This window comes from Calidris pugnax, unplaced genomic scaffold (genome assembly GCF_001431845.1).
Source record: "Calidris pugnax isolate Ruff unplaced genomic scaffold, ASM143184v1 scaffold69, whole genome shotgun sequence".
Lineage (NCBI taxonomy): Eukaryota > Metazoa > Chordata > Aves > Charadriiformes > Scolopacidae > Calidris > Calidris pugnax.
In genome coordinates, this window is record NW_015090859.1 from 1,254,358 (window position 1) to 1,274,282 (window position 19,925).

At 40.3% G+C, this 19,925-nt stretch overlaps 1 protein-coding gene across 3 annotated transcripts in view; it reads right to left on the reverse strand.

The window, feature by feature from the left end:
* CUL4A (cullin 4A) overlaps nucleotides 1-18,962 on the reverse strand; it is a 38,284-nt gene extending 19,322 nt beyond the window's left edge. For 2 of the 3 annotated variants that reach the window (XR_001412283.1, XM_014944181.1), the window contains exons 1-9: nucleotides 18,748-18,962; nucleotides 18,058-18,173; nucleotides 13,297-13,400; nucleotides 11,150-11,219; nucleotides 9,256-9,329; nucleotides 7,495-7,657; nucleotides 4,584-4,673; nucleotides 3,106-3,188; nucleotides 761-828 (exon numbers count right to left, since the gene is read on the reverse strand). Coding sequence is in view for 2 of the 3 variants with exons in the window: in XM_014944181.1 (XP_014799667.1) it covers nucleotides 761-828; nucleotides 3,106-3,188; nucleotides 4,584-4,673; nucleotides 7,495-7,657; nucleotides 9,256-9,329; nucleotides 11,150-11,219; nucleotides 13,297-13,400; nucleotides 18,058-18,173; nucleotides 18,748-18,910 (931 nt within the window). In the remaining variant the exon portion in view is untranslated. Of the gene's footprint in view, nucleotides 1-760; nucleotides 829-3,105; nucleotides 3,189-4,583; nucleotides 4,674-7,494; nucleotides 7,658-9,255; nucleotides 9,330-11,149; nucleotides 11,220-13,270; nucleotides 13,401-18,057; nucleotides 18,174-18,747 lie in introns of those variants that run through there. The other variant, XM_014944182.1, reaches the window with a different exon arrangement.
* Nucleotides 18,963-19,925: the final 963 nt, after the last annotated feature.

The window sequence follows — 19,925 nt, forward strand, 5'->3', positions numbered from 1 at the left end:
AAAATTATGTATATCAACAACAACAAAAAAATAACTATTCTTACCTTTTGTTTATGATAAGCTTAAGAATACCTAAGATGGAGCTCATTTTTATGAACGTACTGAAAACACTAAAATAACCTATTCCCAGAGTAGTTGAGAAAAAACTGTGAGCATATGTCTATCTTAAAAGGGGAAGAAGAAAGAATGAAAGGGGTATGTATAACAACCCAAAGGAATTAACAGCATGGACAGGATGGAGCGTGAAGATCCCAGACTACTAGGGATGTCTGTTTTGCAGCAGTAAAGGAAACAAATATCTAAGCACAATTTGCTAGAAGATCTAAACCCTAAAATAACACTACTGCAAGAAAAGGAAAAGATAATTTGAAGTATTAAAACGTCAGGAAACACTGACCAAACCCAGAAATTCAGTGAAAAAAGAGAAGGATTAAAAGTTAAGAACAAAGAAATGGTGATTTGAAGTCACTAAGGCCTGAATAAGGACTTCCTAAGAAGACAGCAGCTCATATCTAAACATTTATGGGGTTAAGCAACCTTTACAAATATGGAATTATATTTTAGATATTTGTTTCTCCATATAAAATGTATTTGTCACAGTGCATATAACAGAGTTATAGGGTTGGTTTTCTGTATCTATGGACGTTTTTTCCATGGTTAATATGCCTCCCAAAATAAAATGTGTGGAGTCTATTTATTGCATAGTCTGAGAATCTGTTGCTTATCAGAGATTACATTAATTTAAAAAAAAAAAAAATACCTTTTTGCAAAATAGCTGTTAAGTGTTCTCCTAGTAGCTGTTTCTCCACACACGCAATCAGTGGTTTCCTAAAAAAGGCAAGAAAAGTATATTAGAAGTATTAGAGGATAAGGGAACTGCCTCCTGTCACAATGCATTTGTGAAAAACTTTCATGACAATACAAAAAAAAAAAAAATCAATAATTTTCTACTTAAAACAGAGGCTATAAATTAACACAAAAAGGTCACATGTGATATAAGTCAGGAAAGAAAACAATAAACCATGTATGTATGCAATTGAAAACGAAATTCAGGTTTGAATACTAAAAAGCAAGGTCTTAAACAGTAGAAGAGAAAAGCTTAGGTACCAAAAAATGAATATAAAAACGGTTCTGGAAAAAAGTCAAATTAACAATTTCTTGGAAACAAACAAGCAAACAAAGAAAACAACCTCCAAGAGGTTGAACTCCAGACCAACACAATACATGCTGGTGGTGTTCAAAACTCAAACTTTTCATATAATTGTTTTATGCACCTACACAAGCATAAATTGAACTAGAATTACAAGACTCAAATTTGCAAAACGTTTTAAATTTGTCCTTGAATTTTCCCTACTTTTTACTATTACTGAAATATTTGTTTCATAGATTCACTTTAGACAGAACTGAAAAATAACGGTAAGCTTTCCTTTCCATCCTTTATAGCCTAAAAGAAGAAGGAAACGCCTGAAGTGCAAAGGGATAACTTAATTCCAGCATTTAAGCTTCTTCCATTCTCTACCATACAACAATAAAAGACAATAAAATTTTATAAAACTAGTTCAGAGACCCTTAATTTAGGTTTTCTAAGAAGAGAGGTGCTGGACCCAGATTGACAGAAGCCATTTATGTAGCAACATCCACTTAATGTAGACAGCATGAGTATTTACTTGCTGCTAGCCGGCGAATGAGCCTGAAGGTACCTTCTGTATGGCCTCTAAGTCATCTACTGACCAACCAGGAGACACGCTTATTCTGGTCAGCCGTCCAGAAAGAGGCATGTACTGATGGGCTGAATAAATCCCTCTATGGGCTGCAACACCACACACTCCATGTGTTGCATAAATCTGGTTTTAAGTATTTTGGATGGTGTTTCCCATGACCATTTTGTGCTGTAAGTATCATTTTCATCTCAAGAGCAAACCCACTAACTAAATTTAACGTGCTTTCTGCTCTTTTCATGGACACCTGGAGAGACTGTGACCTGAGGACAGCTCAAGGGCACCAATTTTAAGAACTCCTGTTTCTTAATGCAAAGGAAGGAAATTTGTGTGAATTGTTCTAAAAGTAGGTTTCTAAGCTCTTAATTAAGGACAAGATTCAAAGCAAGGACTTTATGTATATCTAGACTGAAAATATATCAACATATTTTTTAACTTAAACAGTAAATAAGTATGTATATGCTTTGACTTTATACACAGAAAAAGTTCCATATATTTTAGTGTGAGTAATTTTGCCAGAAAAACCTAGTTGCCCTGCAATCAGCCTTTACAGGAAGAAGATTCAAGTTCAAATATGTATCATGACACACAAAACATGAGTGTGTATTTATATATATATATATAGTATGTCTGAAGAAAATACGTTTAAAAGATGCTTTTTATTCAATTATCCTTTTAACACCCAGTGAAATGCCAACGTGTCATCCAGAAAAATAAAAATATTATCTTCTTTATTGATTGTTACGTCCTTTATTAACAAAAATGCAACAGCTTACTGCAGGAAAAATTATAAATGGATTTATAGTGTGCCAGTGACTCTGCAGTACTTCCTGAATGCATTCTTATCCCAGCAAAACACACATTATTACTCAACACTCAAGTGAAAAAAGGACAAGGTACCTTGCACAATACATTGGCAGCAGCTGCCCCAAAGCTGATCTGCTGTTAAGTTCACATACCAGACTGCTCATGAGTGATGTTCATGTCCTCTATCCTACACCACAATTTAAACTTTTCTTTTCTTGCCTAATGAGTTTTTCTTTCCCTCAAGGGATTTGTGGTTAATGTTGTTATCAGTACACGAATGGCTAAAACCAGCTGCTACTTTGCTAATGCAAATTTGAGTTCTTATATAAGTTTTGTTAACTTCAGTATACACTAATAAACCTTACTAGACAAATTTCTCCCCTCCTACCCAAAGTATATTTTCATTTTAAATAAATCAGCCATGATAAAAAAAAACCCTCTTGAAAAAACCAAGCTATATCACAAGCACTGCTGCCAACAAGATAATATCTCTAAGATAAGGCAGAAAATCTCTGTGACACGGATAATCATGCATGAAAGCTGGTTGACTTATGCTAAGAAGGGCAAAATTTGCACTCACTGTGTGCTGTGGTCTAAATATGTTATTACTCTGTCTCCTTCTTCTTCCAAACGTTTATTAACATGATGAAGATATTCTGGGACCTAGTGAGACAAGAGAATGTCAAGCTCAAGTGCAAAGGTATGAAAGGCAGATAATCTCATTCCATGACAATTATTTTAAACCACAATAAATTTAAAGAGAATACAAATTGGAAGGGACGATAGCAGGAGTATCTTGTTACATTAAATAATAATCATTACCTTAATTAATAATCCACATTTTTATTAATCAATGATACTTTATATTAAAAGTATTATGACTGCATCTGGCAGAAAGGAAGAGAAAAACAGAAATCTGAGAATTTTTCAGGGGAATTTTATTTTCTCTCTAAACCCCTCTGAGCTAAGCTGGCCCTTAAAGTATCACGGAGCAGATTTTCAGTTGGTGTGAACCATATAGTTCTATTATTTCAATGGCAGTTTCTCCAGTGCAGTATCTGTCCCTATAGAGAGTTAACACATTTAGTACATGTTAATTACAACACAGGTATTAAACTAAGGCTTCAAATGATGAAACCAATTATGCATTACAGGCATATACTTACATGTATGCACACACATACATATGCATGTAGATACATATATAGGTATGCATTATGTGCATATGCATAAATATGTACATGTATATACTCTGTAAATTATGGCCTTAGTTGTTTTGTATTTTTCCACAGCTTTCCACCATACAAAAGCAGTAAGACTCCTGGTCTCAAAATCTGTGTCAAAGCATTTCACCTCAGGTCCCAGTGGAACACCAGGGAATGAGGTGAATGGAGCAGGATTAGATGCAAGGATTTGCCTCAGTGCAATGTAAACAAGAGTTTTCAAAATGTTTGCAGTGACTCAATGTTAAAATGGAATTGATAAAGGTAGTCTTCTGTATTTTAGACCACTAAGAAACACATACATTTTTTGAGATAACCACATTTGCAGGCTGCCCACTGCAGAGCATAATTTTATCTCAGGAGGATAGAAAACCAAAATGTCTTGTCTAGTTAACTAATGATGAAAAGAAACAACACAGCAAAATAAATGCAAAAAAATAGTAAAAAAGTAAACTGTTTACTCAGGTATTAACAACATAGTAAAATGATGCCAGTGGATATTTTACAGCTCATGGAGAAAAATAACATTGATGGCACACCTTTAAGCTTTTTGTGGAAATGAATTTCTGGTAGCGTGACTTTAGCTACTCAAAATGTCACTGGGTTTCTTCACCCTTAATTATATATTTCAAGCACCAAGGCAATCTGGAGTCTTCTCTTCCCTTTGATGCAACACTGTGTGGTACTCAGTAAAACACATGAATGTATACGTGTGTACCTGGGTACCAGTGAACTGGACTGAACATTAACACACCATGGCACTACCAGAAGTTCCCACGTGATCCCATAGCAGATAAAACTAACATAAAAGCAATCACCTACAGCATGCACATACCTCTCTTTCTTGCATTAATCTTTGGCCTTCTGCAGCATATAAACAATTTGTCTCTTCCAGAAACCTCTGTTCAAATGATTCCTTGTAAACCTGTTCAAAAAATTAATTTAGTTACTTATATTAAGTTGCCAGTAAAGGTAGCATATTTTGGTTGTCAGGCATAGAGGGCAAGTAGAATCTCAAGAACACATATAGTGATGAAAAGTGTCAGAGTAACATTACACTAACACGGAAATTCTCTGTTTGCCCACTGGTTTTGGAAAGACTGAGATCAGAGCTGACCTCCCAGCGCAGCAATAGCATGTTTCAGTCACCAGTACTCAAATCATCTAAATTGACAGGCTTCTGTTGAAGGCACACAGACCAACACCAGTAGCCAACATCACAGTGCAGCAACGACATCCAGTCCACTGGAGCTCAAGACTCCCACTGATACTTCTGTGGCAAAAAAAGTATTAAAATACTTCCAACTAGCAAAACATTCCCATCAGTAAAATAATAATACACTCAGTAATGCATCTTCAGGAGGTTGAAAGGAGGTTGTAGGGGGGTCAGTCTCTTTTCCCAAGTAACAAGCAATAGGATAAGAGGAAATAGCCTCAAGGTTCCCCAGAGGGGGTTTAGATCGGATATTGGGAAAATTTTTTAAACTGAAAGGGTTATTAAGCATTGGAATAGTCTGTCCAGGGAAGTGGGGGAGTCCCATCACTGATGGTATTTAAAAGACGGGTAGATGTAGTGCTTAGAGACATGTTTTAGTGATGTTTTTTGTCAGCATTAGGTTGACAATTGGACTGGATGATCTGAAAGGTCCCTTCCAACCAGGACAATTCTATTCCATTCCATTCTGATCTGCCAGGTATATCTCAGTGGCCAAGGAAAAACAAATTATACCAAACAAAGTGAACTCTCTTTTTCCAGGAAAGGAATAAGGTGAGTTTAAAAAGGCAACCATCAACAATCACAGACGTTTTCTGCATAACAATTAACAGTTTAGTATAGAAAGGAGGTAAGTTGGAAAGGACCACTATACAAAATAGTTGAAATAGTCTGCAGAAGGCAGCTAGGAAATAACATGTAAACAGAGGGACAGTTAGTGAAAAGAAAAAGGAAAGATTCCTTGAGCATGATGGAAGAATAGAAGAAAATATTTCTTCCAAAACAGAAGCAGAGCTGTAAGACTCATTACATTCTGACCATTTTTTTTCCTCTTAATGACTTTTAAAAGCCTGAGTTTTTCTTCAATGCAAACTTAAATATGAAGCCTCTGGCTCGACAAACATTCATAGCATAGTGATAGTCCACTAATAGTTCACTAATTCAGCATTCACAAGTAGACATCAACTCTTTGTTTTAGCCTCCTCTTTACACTAGCTCCATGATCAACAGAATCAAATACTAGATTTCATTTCTTACCTTCCTTTCCTTCAGAGTAACTGGAAAAACATTAACATAACAGTATACGGAATTATTTTCTGCATAAAACATGTGTACAATAGGAAACAGCTATAGAATAGGATTTACGCAAGCAGGAATCAACTTTCAGCAGCTGGGCCTGAATTGCATAATTGCCTAAAAATCAGGAACGAGTAGGAGATTAATTGTTTTCAAATGAAATATAAGATTTGCTTCATTAATTAATCTTTCTCCAGAAGCTAACTTCTGTTGCAAGAGGGAGAAGTGGAGATCCTGGTGTATAATTACAGGATCATGAGCACATCTCTATCTCAATGAAGTGACAGATATTAGAAAAGAACATATTAGACTAGGTTAGTTTCCCTAGTGAAAAAAGAAAACTACACTTTTGAGTCAATGAAGGAGAATGCAGACTTAAATCCAAGGAAGGAAGGAACCAGTAAAGGAGAACATTTATCTTTAAGTAGCAGAGTACTTTGCTAAAACAAAAATATAAAATACCAAAAAGTGAACACCTAGAAAAAGTTGACATAGTTAGAGAAACCTGGCAAATAACAATGGCAAAAAGCAGACAAATCAGATCTGCACCTCCAGGTTATGTGGTCTGAAGAATCATTAACATGTCTGCCTTCTCTCTTGAACAGAAAACTCAGTAGTTAATTTTTCTGGTACACTAGACAGAGTTATGGATAAAAGTCAGGAGGGTTAACATGAAAGGCAGAAGGTAAGCTGCCTGACCAAAAAGGACTATTTTATGCAGCTTTCCTCTTCAAACTCTTTTTTAAATCTTCAGCCAGTTTCATAACGCTGTACACCACCTGGGAACAGAGCAACCTCAACAGTCTGTAACCATGAAAGACAGCTCCTAACTTTTACTGCACCTTACACAAAGCTGCAATGTTGACCAGAGAACAACACCCGCCAGAGTCAGAAGCACATTATTTTTTTTTAATTCCATTTGGTTACTTAGTATCTATGCTAATAGAACGTTCCAGTAAGTTACATATTAACCTTATCTATTTGAAAATGTTGGCCTCAATTTTGCATCTCATTCTGTCCTTGGCATTTCTGCTAAGAAGTTGCCAATGCAGTGATATTTTTGTGACAGGGACCCTGGATCTGGACTCCAAAAAGCATCTTTACAGCCACAGACATGGTCTTTTTCTGTTGTTGTTGCTTCATTTAACTAGCACTAGCATTAGAAAACCGGTGATTAAAAGAGACAGAATACTACACATACTAAAAGACTTGCAAAGCTATTATTTAAGAGCCTGTAGGCCACTATGTCAGCTAAGAAAAAAAGAGGTAAAGAGGTCTCTTTTATGAACAGAGAATGAAACAATGTGCATCAAGGTAAGAAAAGGCAACCAGACAAATAGATTTTGAAGCACAGTTACTAGAAGAATAAAATTATTTCTGCACAACACACAAATTAGGGAAGTCCAAGCTCAGTTCCTAAACACAGCCATTAGTAGTTAAAGTTTGCTGTACTCACCTGCAGATCAGACAGCATGCTCAACAAACTCCGCAGCAAACTCCTGTCCACGGCTTCACCATTCCGTTCTCGTTCAATCAGCAGGAGGATTCCATCAATAGTCTTGTTCTGAACTTGCTTGTCACTAATGATGTGATTTCTAAACAGCTCTAGCCCCATATCCCTGTGTGAATATTGAAAATCAATAATCACGCTCTTGATTCTTTTCAAAAGTCTGCATCTCAGTTTGAGAAAAATATATACATATGGAATATATACAGCATATACATATTATACAATATATCGTATATATCATGACAATATATTAATGGTGCATATAGACAAAGAAAACTATAACAAGAATTACCATAAAAATACCAGACGTATACACTTCAGCTGAGAACTGTGACCTCCCTGAACATACTTCATATAATAGACATAACAGTAGTTATTAAGAAAATTACTACCATAATTATAATTAAAAAATCTGAACATAGCACCTTAACATAAGATTCCCTGGATCAGTCAATTTATGTATAATTTATAAATTTATAAATTATAAAACAAAAGTCATGTGTAATTTATTTACATTTTTTAATGTATAAATTATGTGCTTAGGACCTTATGATCACCTGTATCAGATTCTTGGTTCATACTAAGATACTAAGGAATGGTGCCTCTATGCCATGAAGAATGTAATTATTAAACATGGTCTTTGCCAAGGAAAACAGAGGAATATTAGATAGAATTTGTTCTCTCCAACATATTCCAATGCATCACGATTTCAACAGAGGGAATTTTCCCAGCATGAGAAAAAAAAAAAGGCACAAAGTATGAACAGAGCTCTTCAATGACATTCTATAAAGGGAAGCCTAATGCAAAGAGTTGGAGGAAAATGACCGCAGAGGTCAGGAAGAAAGACATCCACAGGACGAGCAAGGATGCCAGGTTCCTCAGCCTGGGAATCTCCAGAGAGCACAAAAGCCAGCCAGGCAGGGAAAAGGCACGCTCTTACTTCAGCAGTTTACATCTGTTTTTTGCTTTAGACAGAGTACCGATACCAGAAATTTTTGGCAAAGCCTGAATTTGTTTCCACAGGTGATGACATAAAATGCCCCTCGGGAGGGATGGTGAAAAACTAAACGCCCGAAGTTATGACCGCAGTGTGCTGTAAGTACAGCAGCATCTCGGGGAGCTGGCTTTCACCCCAACGTCCTGAGCCACAGGTCTCGACTCTCAAGAGGCCAGTGCTGGAAAGATGATCTGCCCCTTGTCAGTGTATCTGACTTATTTAAAAAAAAAACAAAAAACAACACACAAGAAAAAAACTACAAAAAAAAAAAAAACAACAACAACAAAACCCAAAATACCCCCACCAACCCCAAAACCACAGAGCAAGAAGTTGAGCGTTGAATTTTGTCAAAACCTGGAGCACCTGAAGAAACACTTGGTGCAGGGTTAAGGTGCAGAGGCGGCAGCCCAAGGAGGTCCCTCACACAGCCTGCCTCACCCAGGCTGTGACAACTACAGCTATATATATGCCTTGGCTTTTAGGCATATGTTCACAGACCTTTTTCTTCTGCCCTCACTTTACAACAAATATTCCCGAGGAAGAAGGGAATGACACATGCATATGCTGACAAACGTATTTCCATAATCAACACAAAATCTTAAAAGACCTGCTACACAGATCAAATACAATGGGAAAATTTTTCAACCTTTACAAATATAACAGCAAGTTCAAACTCTAAAGGTTCGAGGAATACTTACATGGATACCTACCATATAGAAGGAAGCATTGAATTTTGAAGTACATATGTACGATCCAAAAATAAGAAAATGCTTCTGATCATGATCTGAAAATACATAAAGAAAATGTTTTCTCTTCACCAGGACATGACATTTCAAACTCTAAAGCAACTTCTGAAAAACTACATCACATAGACATGCACCTTAATTGCTGGTGCACGTATTTTCAACTTTTGTGGTGACTTTTACAGCCACTGATATGCAATTTATTGATGTTAATAATACTATTACTAAGTGGTATTACCAAGTACATCCAAGATAGTTTTCAAATTCATAAACATTAACTGAACGGTAAGCCTGCTATAGGTTCTAGTGCTACTGAGATACGTAAGCCGTTCAAGCAGTGGTACCAAGACATTCAGTAAACACCCTGAAATAGCATGATGCCATGGTTTTTGCTTTTTTTTTTTTAAAAAAAAAGAAGCTTTAAGCAGAGACAGTAATAAACTACGCAACAGATCTTTTCATAATGCAAGTTAGCTGCCAAAATTCATGAGAAAAATAGACATACCTTAGTTCTAACAGGGGAAAGAAGGCGTAAAAATACTTTTTTTTAATTTAAAAAGTGGTAGAAGGAGGTGGTTTTTAGCTTATTACTCTTTCACATTCGAAATCTGTTTTTAACTTTGCTCATAAAAAGGCTACCCAGCTCTCAGTTTAGCATAAACCTGGATGCCAGTAACTAATTCACCCCAGGCCAGCTAGAGAGATTTCTATCCCCAGCTGTCCACTTACTCCTCCCCTAAAAGGTTTCATTGCTTCTGAAGCAATTCTCAAGCTTTCAGTTTCTGGCCAAGCTTATTAAAGTAAAACAGCAGTGAGGTTGATTTTTTTCCTTAAATACCCATGTGCTAACTCAGCACACGGGCAAGAAAGCCACTTCCTACATGTTGATACTTTGAGGAGAGGAAAGAAAAAAAAAAAAGAACACTCAAAAGTAGTTATAGTGAACAGAGTTCATAGTAAAAGCCTTTTTATAAAAACACATGTCCAGTTTAATTACATTTTCAAGACAATAAACTTCAACTCTATTTTCATCAGACTGTTGAATTTGTTTTGAATAGTTTCCATAACGCTTTCCATTTTTATTTCAGATAAAAAGCACATACCTCTGCCCATTCCCCACAGGGAGAGGAGAGGGGTGGATTCAAGGAATTAAAATAGAAATGAAACTGCTTAGGGCATCTGTAGCCAAACCTAAGTGACAATGCAATGAAAACTCACGATAAAATCCTAGTTTAGAATTATAATGAAGCATTCTTAAAGGGACAATTAACATGGAGTGTCTTTGAGAGAGGATTATTTTCCTGTAGCATAATTCATTGTGGAGGTAGTGGACAAGAAAGGCAGAAAGAAAGAAAGAGAGAGAGGGAGGGAGAGAAAGAGAAAGAAAAAGAGAGAGATAGTGTGTTTCAATTATTTAATTTTCCTGATTTTTAGCCCTATAGTCAGGATAATCACCTCTGCCTCGGGGGGCTGGGGCGGGGGGAAGTCACAAATTAACCCAGCTTTTGAAGCTGTCCAAAAGCAAATATTGTGGATTCTCCAATTACTTAAGATTATCAACAGCAAACAATTTCAGCATAGCCTGGTTAGCTTTTCTTTTCACCCACAGAAAACAGGTGTCAATATATTTCTGAGTGATATTCCAACTTCATACGAAACCCATGAAAGTCAAGAGTTAACACAATAGAACCCAAGATTCCAACAACAAAACCACCCCCAACTAGCAAAGGGCAAAGTGAAAAGCAATGCTGAAACTTGGAGGAGGAGGTGCAATGCAGTCCCAAATTAAAACCACGACAAATTCATTTTTGCCAGATTTCACACCTCAAGGATACGTATTCTGAACAAACATTCAACTTACCATTTGTCTGCAATGATCTTGCCAGCATTTATTTATCTTCTTTAAAAATAAAAGACTATCCAGAGAATCTGTACAGCACCAATTAAGGAAAAACTAGCTTGCCGGAATCTTTTGAGGCCAGATTCTGGAGATGATCTTTGTCAGCCATTAAGCAAATCTGCTCCATGGATATTCCGATGTTACTAGGACTGCCCAGGGATAAACCGTTAATTGCAGAGCTTCTGCCCAGCAGAGGGGCTGGCAGCTCTCCAAAAGACCTCCCTATGTTTTCAAGGAATAATGCTCACTGCTCTTCAGTAATACCATCTAGTGGCTGTACTCTATAACTGTGATATAGATTTAAACAAGAAATCCCACCGGTGTCAAAAACAACCTTGCCACCAGCTGGGGTGAGAGGGACAGAAAGGTTTATTTTGTTTGTTTAATGAGTTCACACTGTGCCAAACAGGAGTGACCCTAATCTCTTAAAAGCAGTAACTGTTCTAAATAATCCTCAACAAATCCAAATACCACTCTTTTCATATGCATCTCCAGGTCTCCCTAACGAGTAACAGAATTCTTGTGTGTTGTATGAGTAAATCCAAATGTGGCTTTACCTTCCCCTCCAACTCCCTCTGGCCAAATCTGATTAATGTGATTTCACGCCCTTAGGATACAAAATGGTACACCTGTAAAAAAAAAAATCCTCAACTCTCCAAACCACCACCTCTGTCAGAGGGCTAAGAGAAAGCAAATTTTAAAACAACAATTTTAAAACATCTCTTCAGAAGATTGTCTGAGATATGAAATGGTTGACTGTACACTGCTTTAAAGCAGACTGTAAGATTTGGTTCTCTGAGGTCAGTTATGTTTAAGAGACAACCCTACTGACCAATGTACTTTTTAGTTAGATGTGATTTTAAATGCATCAAAGTAGATGTAATGAAAAAATCAGCTGGCATATAAGAGGTGAACTCAGAGTGCTGATTTATGTACCTGTGTTTCTTATATGCTATGTAGAAACCAGACTCTTTAACTGGGTCTCAAAAAAAACCAAAACTACCCCAAAAACCACACAATACAAAACCATGGTGTAGGTGCCTACCTTGGGAATGCAGAGAACTGAGAAGCCAAGAGTCACAATCCAAAGCACATTTAAGGATTTCACCTGGAAAGAATTGCTTCTTTCTATTTTAACCTATCACATAACACACATATAAAACACATACAGAGACCTGGGAAACCCTGCTAGCACCCAAAGGTCCAGTGTGGCACCCTCCAGCATCTGCTTGCTAAGGCACTTTCTAGGAATGTGGGGACAGCCAGGTGGGTGAAGATTCTATTTATCCTACTGCAAGAGCAACCCCTAGACTATTATACAAAAGACAGCTGTCACATAAAGCATGGTCTCAGCATGCAAAGCACAACAGGACTCAGAAAATAGGGCTGCCTGCACCCAGGTGTACAGAGAAGATCTACGGGCACTTCTGTGACCAGCACAGCCAGAAGAAACACCTGGCAACGTACATTAAGAAACAAATATAGGGAAATTTACCATAAAACTTCAGGTTACTGTGCATCCCAAGACAGGCAAGTGATCTCTCTGGGGAGGTACGTGTGATCTCTCCCCAGGTACGTGTCAGATACCTAAATGAACTTAGAGCTCTCTCCCCAGGTACGTGTCAGATACCTAAAGGGCTCGCTGAATGTCTGCATGACATATCACTGCTGATCAGGAGCTATTATTGCTCAAACAGGTGTACTTTGTATTTGAGAATTCTTTCACAGAAGACACTGTTGTTGAAAATTACTGCGGTGAATTATTTTTTTTTAAACTCTTGCTACTACGAGCATCTCCACTATTCATCTGCCATAAAAACGTATCTGCTCTTAAATCTCATAGTGCTATTGAAATTTCCTAGATTAGGTGTAAAATCTGCATTCCTATTAAAATGATAATTAAACTGTTATTAGCATGCCACTTACCAGTACACAGAAATTATTCACCCAGATGATTAAAGTTGCTTATGCCTGACTTGTAAACATGTAAGCAGTCAAAGAACCTCTTTAACACATTGGCAATTACTGGTGTAATTTTTACAAAGTGTTGTTATAAAAAATTGTTATTCTAACCATTCTAACCTTTTCTGTGCATGAGAAAAGGATATTCTCTAAATTGAAGGATTTGTGCTTTCACGTGATCTTCACAGACTTGTCGCAGCTGTTTGTACAGTGTAGCAGAGACTTTGTAAGAACAGAGATTTTCAACAGCCTAAAACAAAAAAAAGATTATGAATGAGACAAAAAAAAACCCCAAACAAAACCACATCACGTTTTTGTGCCTTTGTAATCAAGGTCAACAACAAAGAAAAAAATAAAAACAAAAAAATCAGCATTTTCTGTCCAAGCAGTACACAAAAACAAAACATCAAAATGAAATTATCTAAACAATGTGGAAAAATTAAGACTTCATGATTCCTTTCTGATTTTGGCCCCTTCTTATAGTACTAGATTTCATGCATAAACAAGGTTCACCATCACCATCTGGGTCACATTTCAGATGTGCTGTTAAACATTACTAGAATTTCCCACCCCCAAATACTCTGCTCAGCAGCAGTTCTATTCCTGTAGGTCCTTTTTGTGCATCCTCCAGGGCACCCCCACACACACTTTTTTGGGGGGAACACAAACACACCAAATATTTTAATTTCTTAATAGCTTTAAGGTAGACATTTCAACCACTCTCTCTAAATAGCAAATGAATACAGCTGCTTTTCTGTCATCTTATTAACTTATTTCTTTCTGAATATTCTCGCTGATTCACACACTCATGCTAAGTTATGTAAACTGAAAGGGAAGAATGAAAAAAACCACAACCAAACAACAAAAAAACCTACATTAACTGTTAAATAAAGACTTGAATTTATTTATTAGGAAAGCATGGGATTTAGTTGAATATTTATCCATAGTTGACAAAGACAACTGATTCTGCCGAAAACCAAACATTCTTGTGGTCAGTAAATTAATGTAAACTGAGTTGTTGTGCAGCTGACCTAGACTACGCCAAGACAGTTCTGGCCATCTCTAGAATACTGCTGTTCAGCTATTTGGTAATTACATTGTCTTACACTAACATTTTTTTTTTCCTCACAAGAAACTCAATGAGAATGCCAAAGAGAAAACGTAACCTTGCTTGATACCACTGCCTATATTTAGACTGTTCCAGGCATACTTTATTTTAACTTGTGTGCTGTATTTCAATAAACTATTTTATTAATAGATCACACCATCTGAAATGAATCACAATGAAGAGAGCCAAATGTTCTGTGAGCACTGTAAAGTTTACAGTAAGTATTTTTGGCCATTCAATGCTTCGTACAAAATTACCCAAAGGAGTTGGAGATGATTCTCAGAACTAAAAATCCAGCTGTCTCTAACTTCACCCCAACTGCCTTTATGCAGTTTATGAGGTGACACTGCACAGAACTAGAGCCTAAAGCACTATTTCACCTGGGCAACTAAAACTGACCCAAGAATATTTTCTTTTGCTCCAGAGAATTTATAGTGTGAAATTTTACGGACAAATTTTCTGATAGCATCAATAAACTTGGACAAAGTTTCAGTATTTTCCCAGTGCTTGGCCTTCACTCAGTATTCTGCAAATTTTAGCTTTTTTTGGTGTGTCTTACTTCTTTGTAGTACGAAAAACCAGGGTGCCTAATGCCAGCATGTAATTCTTAGTCCAAGTATTACTAAATGTTCTTCAATGGTTCAGTTCAAGACCACCCAAACACATGGGCTAGCAAGTGCCTGGGCTGAGAGAAAGGTGAGGGGGAAAGCAGAGCTGCCTCTTTGGGCAGCAGTGCTGGCTTAAAGCGTATTTCAACCTGCAGCTCTATCACCTCAGTGCCGCCTCTACTAGCTGTTTCTGCTTTTTTTGATGGGGGGACATGAAATCCTATCATTTCCTCCTTCTTCACCTTTTGTTTCATTCAGCGCTTTGGCTGCCTCTCTTTCTGAAGAAAATTGATTTGACTTGTATTCATCTTGCACACCATTCGTTTGGGAAAAAGCTACAGTAATTATCACTTCTACAAGGATATGAGGAAGACAACATTTTCAGACTCTTCACCTACACAAATATAGCAAAAGTTCCGTGCCTTTTAATACCTTGTTTCGAGCACAGCCTTCTGTTTTAACATTTAGCACGCAAAGTATTGCTACTTCTTGTATTATTTCCTCTGTAGGTTCTAACATCCTGAAGAGTTTGTCTTCCAAAACAGAAAGTGAATTTGCTTCCCATGGGTAATTCTAACCTGCCTGATGTCATTTTATTTAAATACACAGCAACTACGGCTTCCTCAATTTTGATACAATTATAAACAAAGCAAACAAACAGAACTGTCACACAGTGCCTACGCTACATTTTTCATCTGGGCTTAAATCAGATAAGTAAAATGATACCCGAAACAAACAGTATTAACACATAACCATTTTGCAGACAGTTTGTTATGTTTCCCAAGACATAGACCTTCCCTTCCATCCAAATGAAGTCTGATATCCAAAATAATGTCATCTTTTTTTTTTTCCCTTCACTACCATACCGTCCTACTCTATGTCCTCCAGAAGGGCAGTGCTGCCCCATTTCAGGTTATTTAGGACCTTGCTGCAAAGGGAATTTTCTTTTTCCATTATTTTTATCACTCACTCCTCACTCGGCAATTCTTTGTACTGCCCCACTTTCTCTATTCCATCAAGTGTAAGGTACTTCTATCAAAATCTGTGCAATCTACCACCAATCCCAGACATCATTTCTATTTTAGTCGCAAAAAAAATTGGCTGCCATCCTCCCGTTGCTGACTACGTCTCTGCCAAGCACCTTCATGCCTGATCCCATGCTGCCTCTAAAGCCTGGAAAGGAGTATCCTTCAAGCTTCCCACAAAGCCTTGTCATTGTTCTTCAGTTTGTTGTTTTTTTTTTTCCTCAGCCACCTTGCCAAATTAAATAAATAAATCAGAAAGTTCAAAGGCAGGCTGGTACACCAGCCCGCTCACCGCACTGAACTCCAGCAGGCCTCTCACTTCCTCCCAGAACGTCAGATAAAGACTCAAAAAAAAAAAAAAAAAAACAAAACAAAACCAAAACAAAACCAAAACCAAAAAAGCCCTGAGAATCTAAGAGTAAGAACTGATGCACACAGAGAATTTTTCCCCCTGTGGATGACTTGGTGCTCACCAACAACAGGCAGTTAAAACGATCTGTAAGTACAGATCAGGTTTCCAACGGATGCTGAGCTTCATCTTTTATTCCTTTGGCAGGAGAGTAAGTACCTAGGGATGCAGAGGCACACTGCCCGCCACCACCCACTGTGCAGAAATCTTGCTGATTTGCACCGCTGCCTTACAGATTATTGGACTGGCCTGGCGCAGTTTTTACAAATAAGCAGGCAAACAGGAAAAAAAAAAAAGGCAAAGAAAAAAAAAAAGCAAGAAGTACAGTTCTCCCTTCATAGTTTATCTGAAATCTCCCTCCTCCTCTTCTGCGAAACTCAAGTCTGTATACCCTGGCAATTTCATAGCCATATTTCTATAATCTCATTTCTGAGCCTCTGAAAACAAGTTAGGTAACACTCAAAGCATCTGTGGGTTGTTTTTTTTTAGCTAGGCATGAAAAAGCAGGATTTTGTCAAATGCTGAGTTTAAAACCATAAAATGTATTCTTCAACTCAAACTCTGCAAACCTGCAATAATATATCACAGTCAAGTTATCTATTTAAAATGAATAAATTATACTAAGGCAATATGCATTTACATAATCAGCCATTTTAGACCCATAGAGCCCAGGACAGTCAGCTCTCAAATTCTTCCTGATTTTCTTGAGCATGGACCCAAATATGGACTGTTGGCTTTCTCCTCCCTCACAGTCTCACTTTGTAGACAACATCAAACCTACCTCAACTGAACACTTAAAAAATTTTTGGTGAGCATAATAATGTTTGAAGTCCTGACCTGGCAATGAGATCCACATCTGCAGATCAAACACCTGCACCCACAGAAACCTCATAACTAACTTAACCTATGTAGCACAACTTAGCATATCAGTAATTTTTTAGAATATGATCAGTGTAAAAAAGTACTACTTCAGTTATATACCTCAAAGCACATGCATTTAAAACAATACAGAACTAAACCATACATAAATGGAGAAAGTAGAAAGAAAGGGCTCATAAGTACTTCTTTTACCCTTCCTAGCCCCTGCTCCAGTAGTACAGATGTTCCAGAAATACTTTGTCACCGTTTTAATAAAAAAAAATTAATATCCTGATTGTTATGAAGACGTCACAGTAATCTGAAACACAAGTAAACTTGACAGTTTGTTGCCTGCTCAATCAAGCTTCTTTTTTAATTCCCCAAAGGGTACTGGTATTGAAGTCTAATTGTCATTATCTAATAATAACAAATATTTCAACATCACTATTCACAAGAGGCCACAGCACATACAAATGAGAAATCATCATAAAATATGTATCTGCATAACCCAGCGAGAATTAACATCCCATTTTCAGCATATGGGGTGGGCACTGTGTTGAAGAAACTGAGAGTTAAATCTCAGCCCTTGCCTAGGCACAGCTTTCCATGGTCTCTCAATATAAACTGCTTTTTCAGGGGCCCAGATCCTGGTAGCCCTTTAAGGAATTGATATATAGAACTCCAAACTGAATATATATATATAAAAAAATATATATAAAAGTGAAACATGGTGCAAACAGTTCAGAAAATATAATCAGCTTTTCACAAATCAGAACGCATTACGTTCAGCGTGTAGCTCTGCGAAAGTCACAAAGGAGCCGATTTTCCTTCTGTTGAATTGGGAAAAAAAACCAACCCCAAAACAATAACAAAACACAAACCAACCCTACACGCCTTACCTGGTAGAGCTCTTCAAGGTTGTATTTAATAGAAACGCTGCTCTGTATCGCTCCCACCGCTTCGTGAAGTTTTTGCCAGGTGTCCTGAGTGTAATTATCCGGTAATTTGGGTCTCTCTGCGGAGGGAGGCACAGGCAGTTGACAACCAGCCGCCCCAGGGGACCCCGCCGCCACCTCGCTAACTTGTGCCGAGCCATGCGGTGGCTTTCCCTCTTGACACACGGCACGGGCAACCGAATGGCTCCCGGGGGCGAGGAAACCCGGGCTGTGGCGTTTCACACACACACACACCCCTCCCCCGCCTCGCCGTAATTAGTTTTGACACTAAGGTGGCTTTCTGCCCGCTTCCCACGGGGCGCTACCCGTCCCCGCCGCCGCGCTGCTTCCTCCCGCGACTTCCCCCCCACACACACACACGGAGCCCCACGCGTGTCCCCGCAAAGCCCGCACAGCGGGGCGGTGACGGCAGCGAGGAGGGTTATCAGCCCGGCGGCAGCCTCCCCTCGGCCCAGATAAGACGGTGGGGCGGGTGACAGCGGCCGGGCCATCCCCCGGGCTCGACCCGGTCCGACCGCGGGGAAAGAGGCGGGGAGCGGCCGGGCCGTCGGGTAAACAAAGCTCGGGAGGGGCCCGGTCGGCGGGGCCGGTCGCACCTGCCGGGGCGGAGGGCCCGGCCCGCCCCGCACCCACCTCTGAAGTTCTTGATCACGAGTTTCTTGGAGGAGGCGGTCGCGCTTCCTCCTCCTCCTCCCCCGGCGCGGGTGGCGGCGGCCAGCGAGGAGGGCTTGGTGAGCCCGTTGGTGTGCCCCACCAAGGCCGACAAGTGCGGCTTCTTCTGGGGCTCGTCCGCCATCTCCGCCCCGGGCGCCGTGTCCGGCCGGGGCAAGGCGCTGGGCTGGGCTGGCCCGGCTGGTCTCCGCCTCCGCTCCCCTCCTCCTCCTCCTCCTCCTCCTCCGCCGCCACCCAGCCGCCCTCCCCCACCGCGCCGGTTTCGCGGCCCTGCCCGCGGGTGGCTGCCAAGCGCCGCCGGGCCGGGAGTCACCGGCAGCCGCCCGCCTCCACCCTGCCCGGGGGGGAGCCCGGCGGCCGCCTCGTCGTCCGCACCGCCCCAACCCGGGTGCGGCTCACGGGCCTGTGCCCGGCTCCTGGCCGCCCCCGACGCCGGGGCTGTGTGCAGGCAGCACCGGCCCCGCTCACAAGATGGCTCCCGCGCCCGCTGGCGGCCGGGGCAGCGGTTCCCCGACATCGCCGTGCGGCCCCCGGCTTCCCCCCGTGCCCGTTTATCGGTACCAACGCGGCACCACGCCGAGGGGCGGCCGGAGCGGGAGTCGAGGAGCAGCCGCCTTTCCCACCCGCACCTCGGCTTCTCGCACCGGAGAGGCCCCGAGCGGGCGCCCACCAGCGACCCCCCCCAGGGCACGTCAGGGCCCCCAGGCTTGTGTAAAGCGGAGCACCCCCGCTTTACACACGTCAGCGCTTTGAAGAGTTAAATTGCTTTAACTTTTCGGGGACACGTTCTCGGAGAAACACACCCCTCTCCCCCTTTAGCGCACCGAGCTGGCGGAGAGAGAGGGGTGGGAGGCGGGCGGCCAAGCCCGAGCACCCTCCCGGGGAAGCGACGCGGGGCTCCCGCAACGCCACAGCCCGGGACCCGTAGACAGTCACCGCCCCCCTCCCTTGTGAGAGGAGGGCACGAGGGCGAGCGGTAAACGCCGCGCCAACGGCCGTAACGGGCGGACGCCCACCAACGTGCAGCACGAGGTTTACCTCTGACGCGCGCCCTCTCCCCCCGCCCCCCGCGCTTTCCCATTGGCTGTCGGGGCAAAGCCACGCCTCCCAGGCGGGGAAGGGGAGCGGGGGTCAAGAGG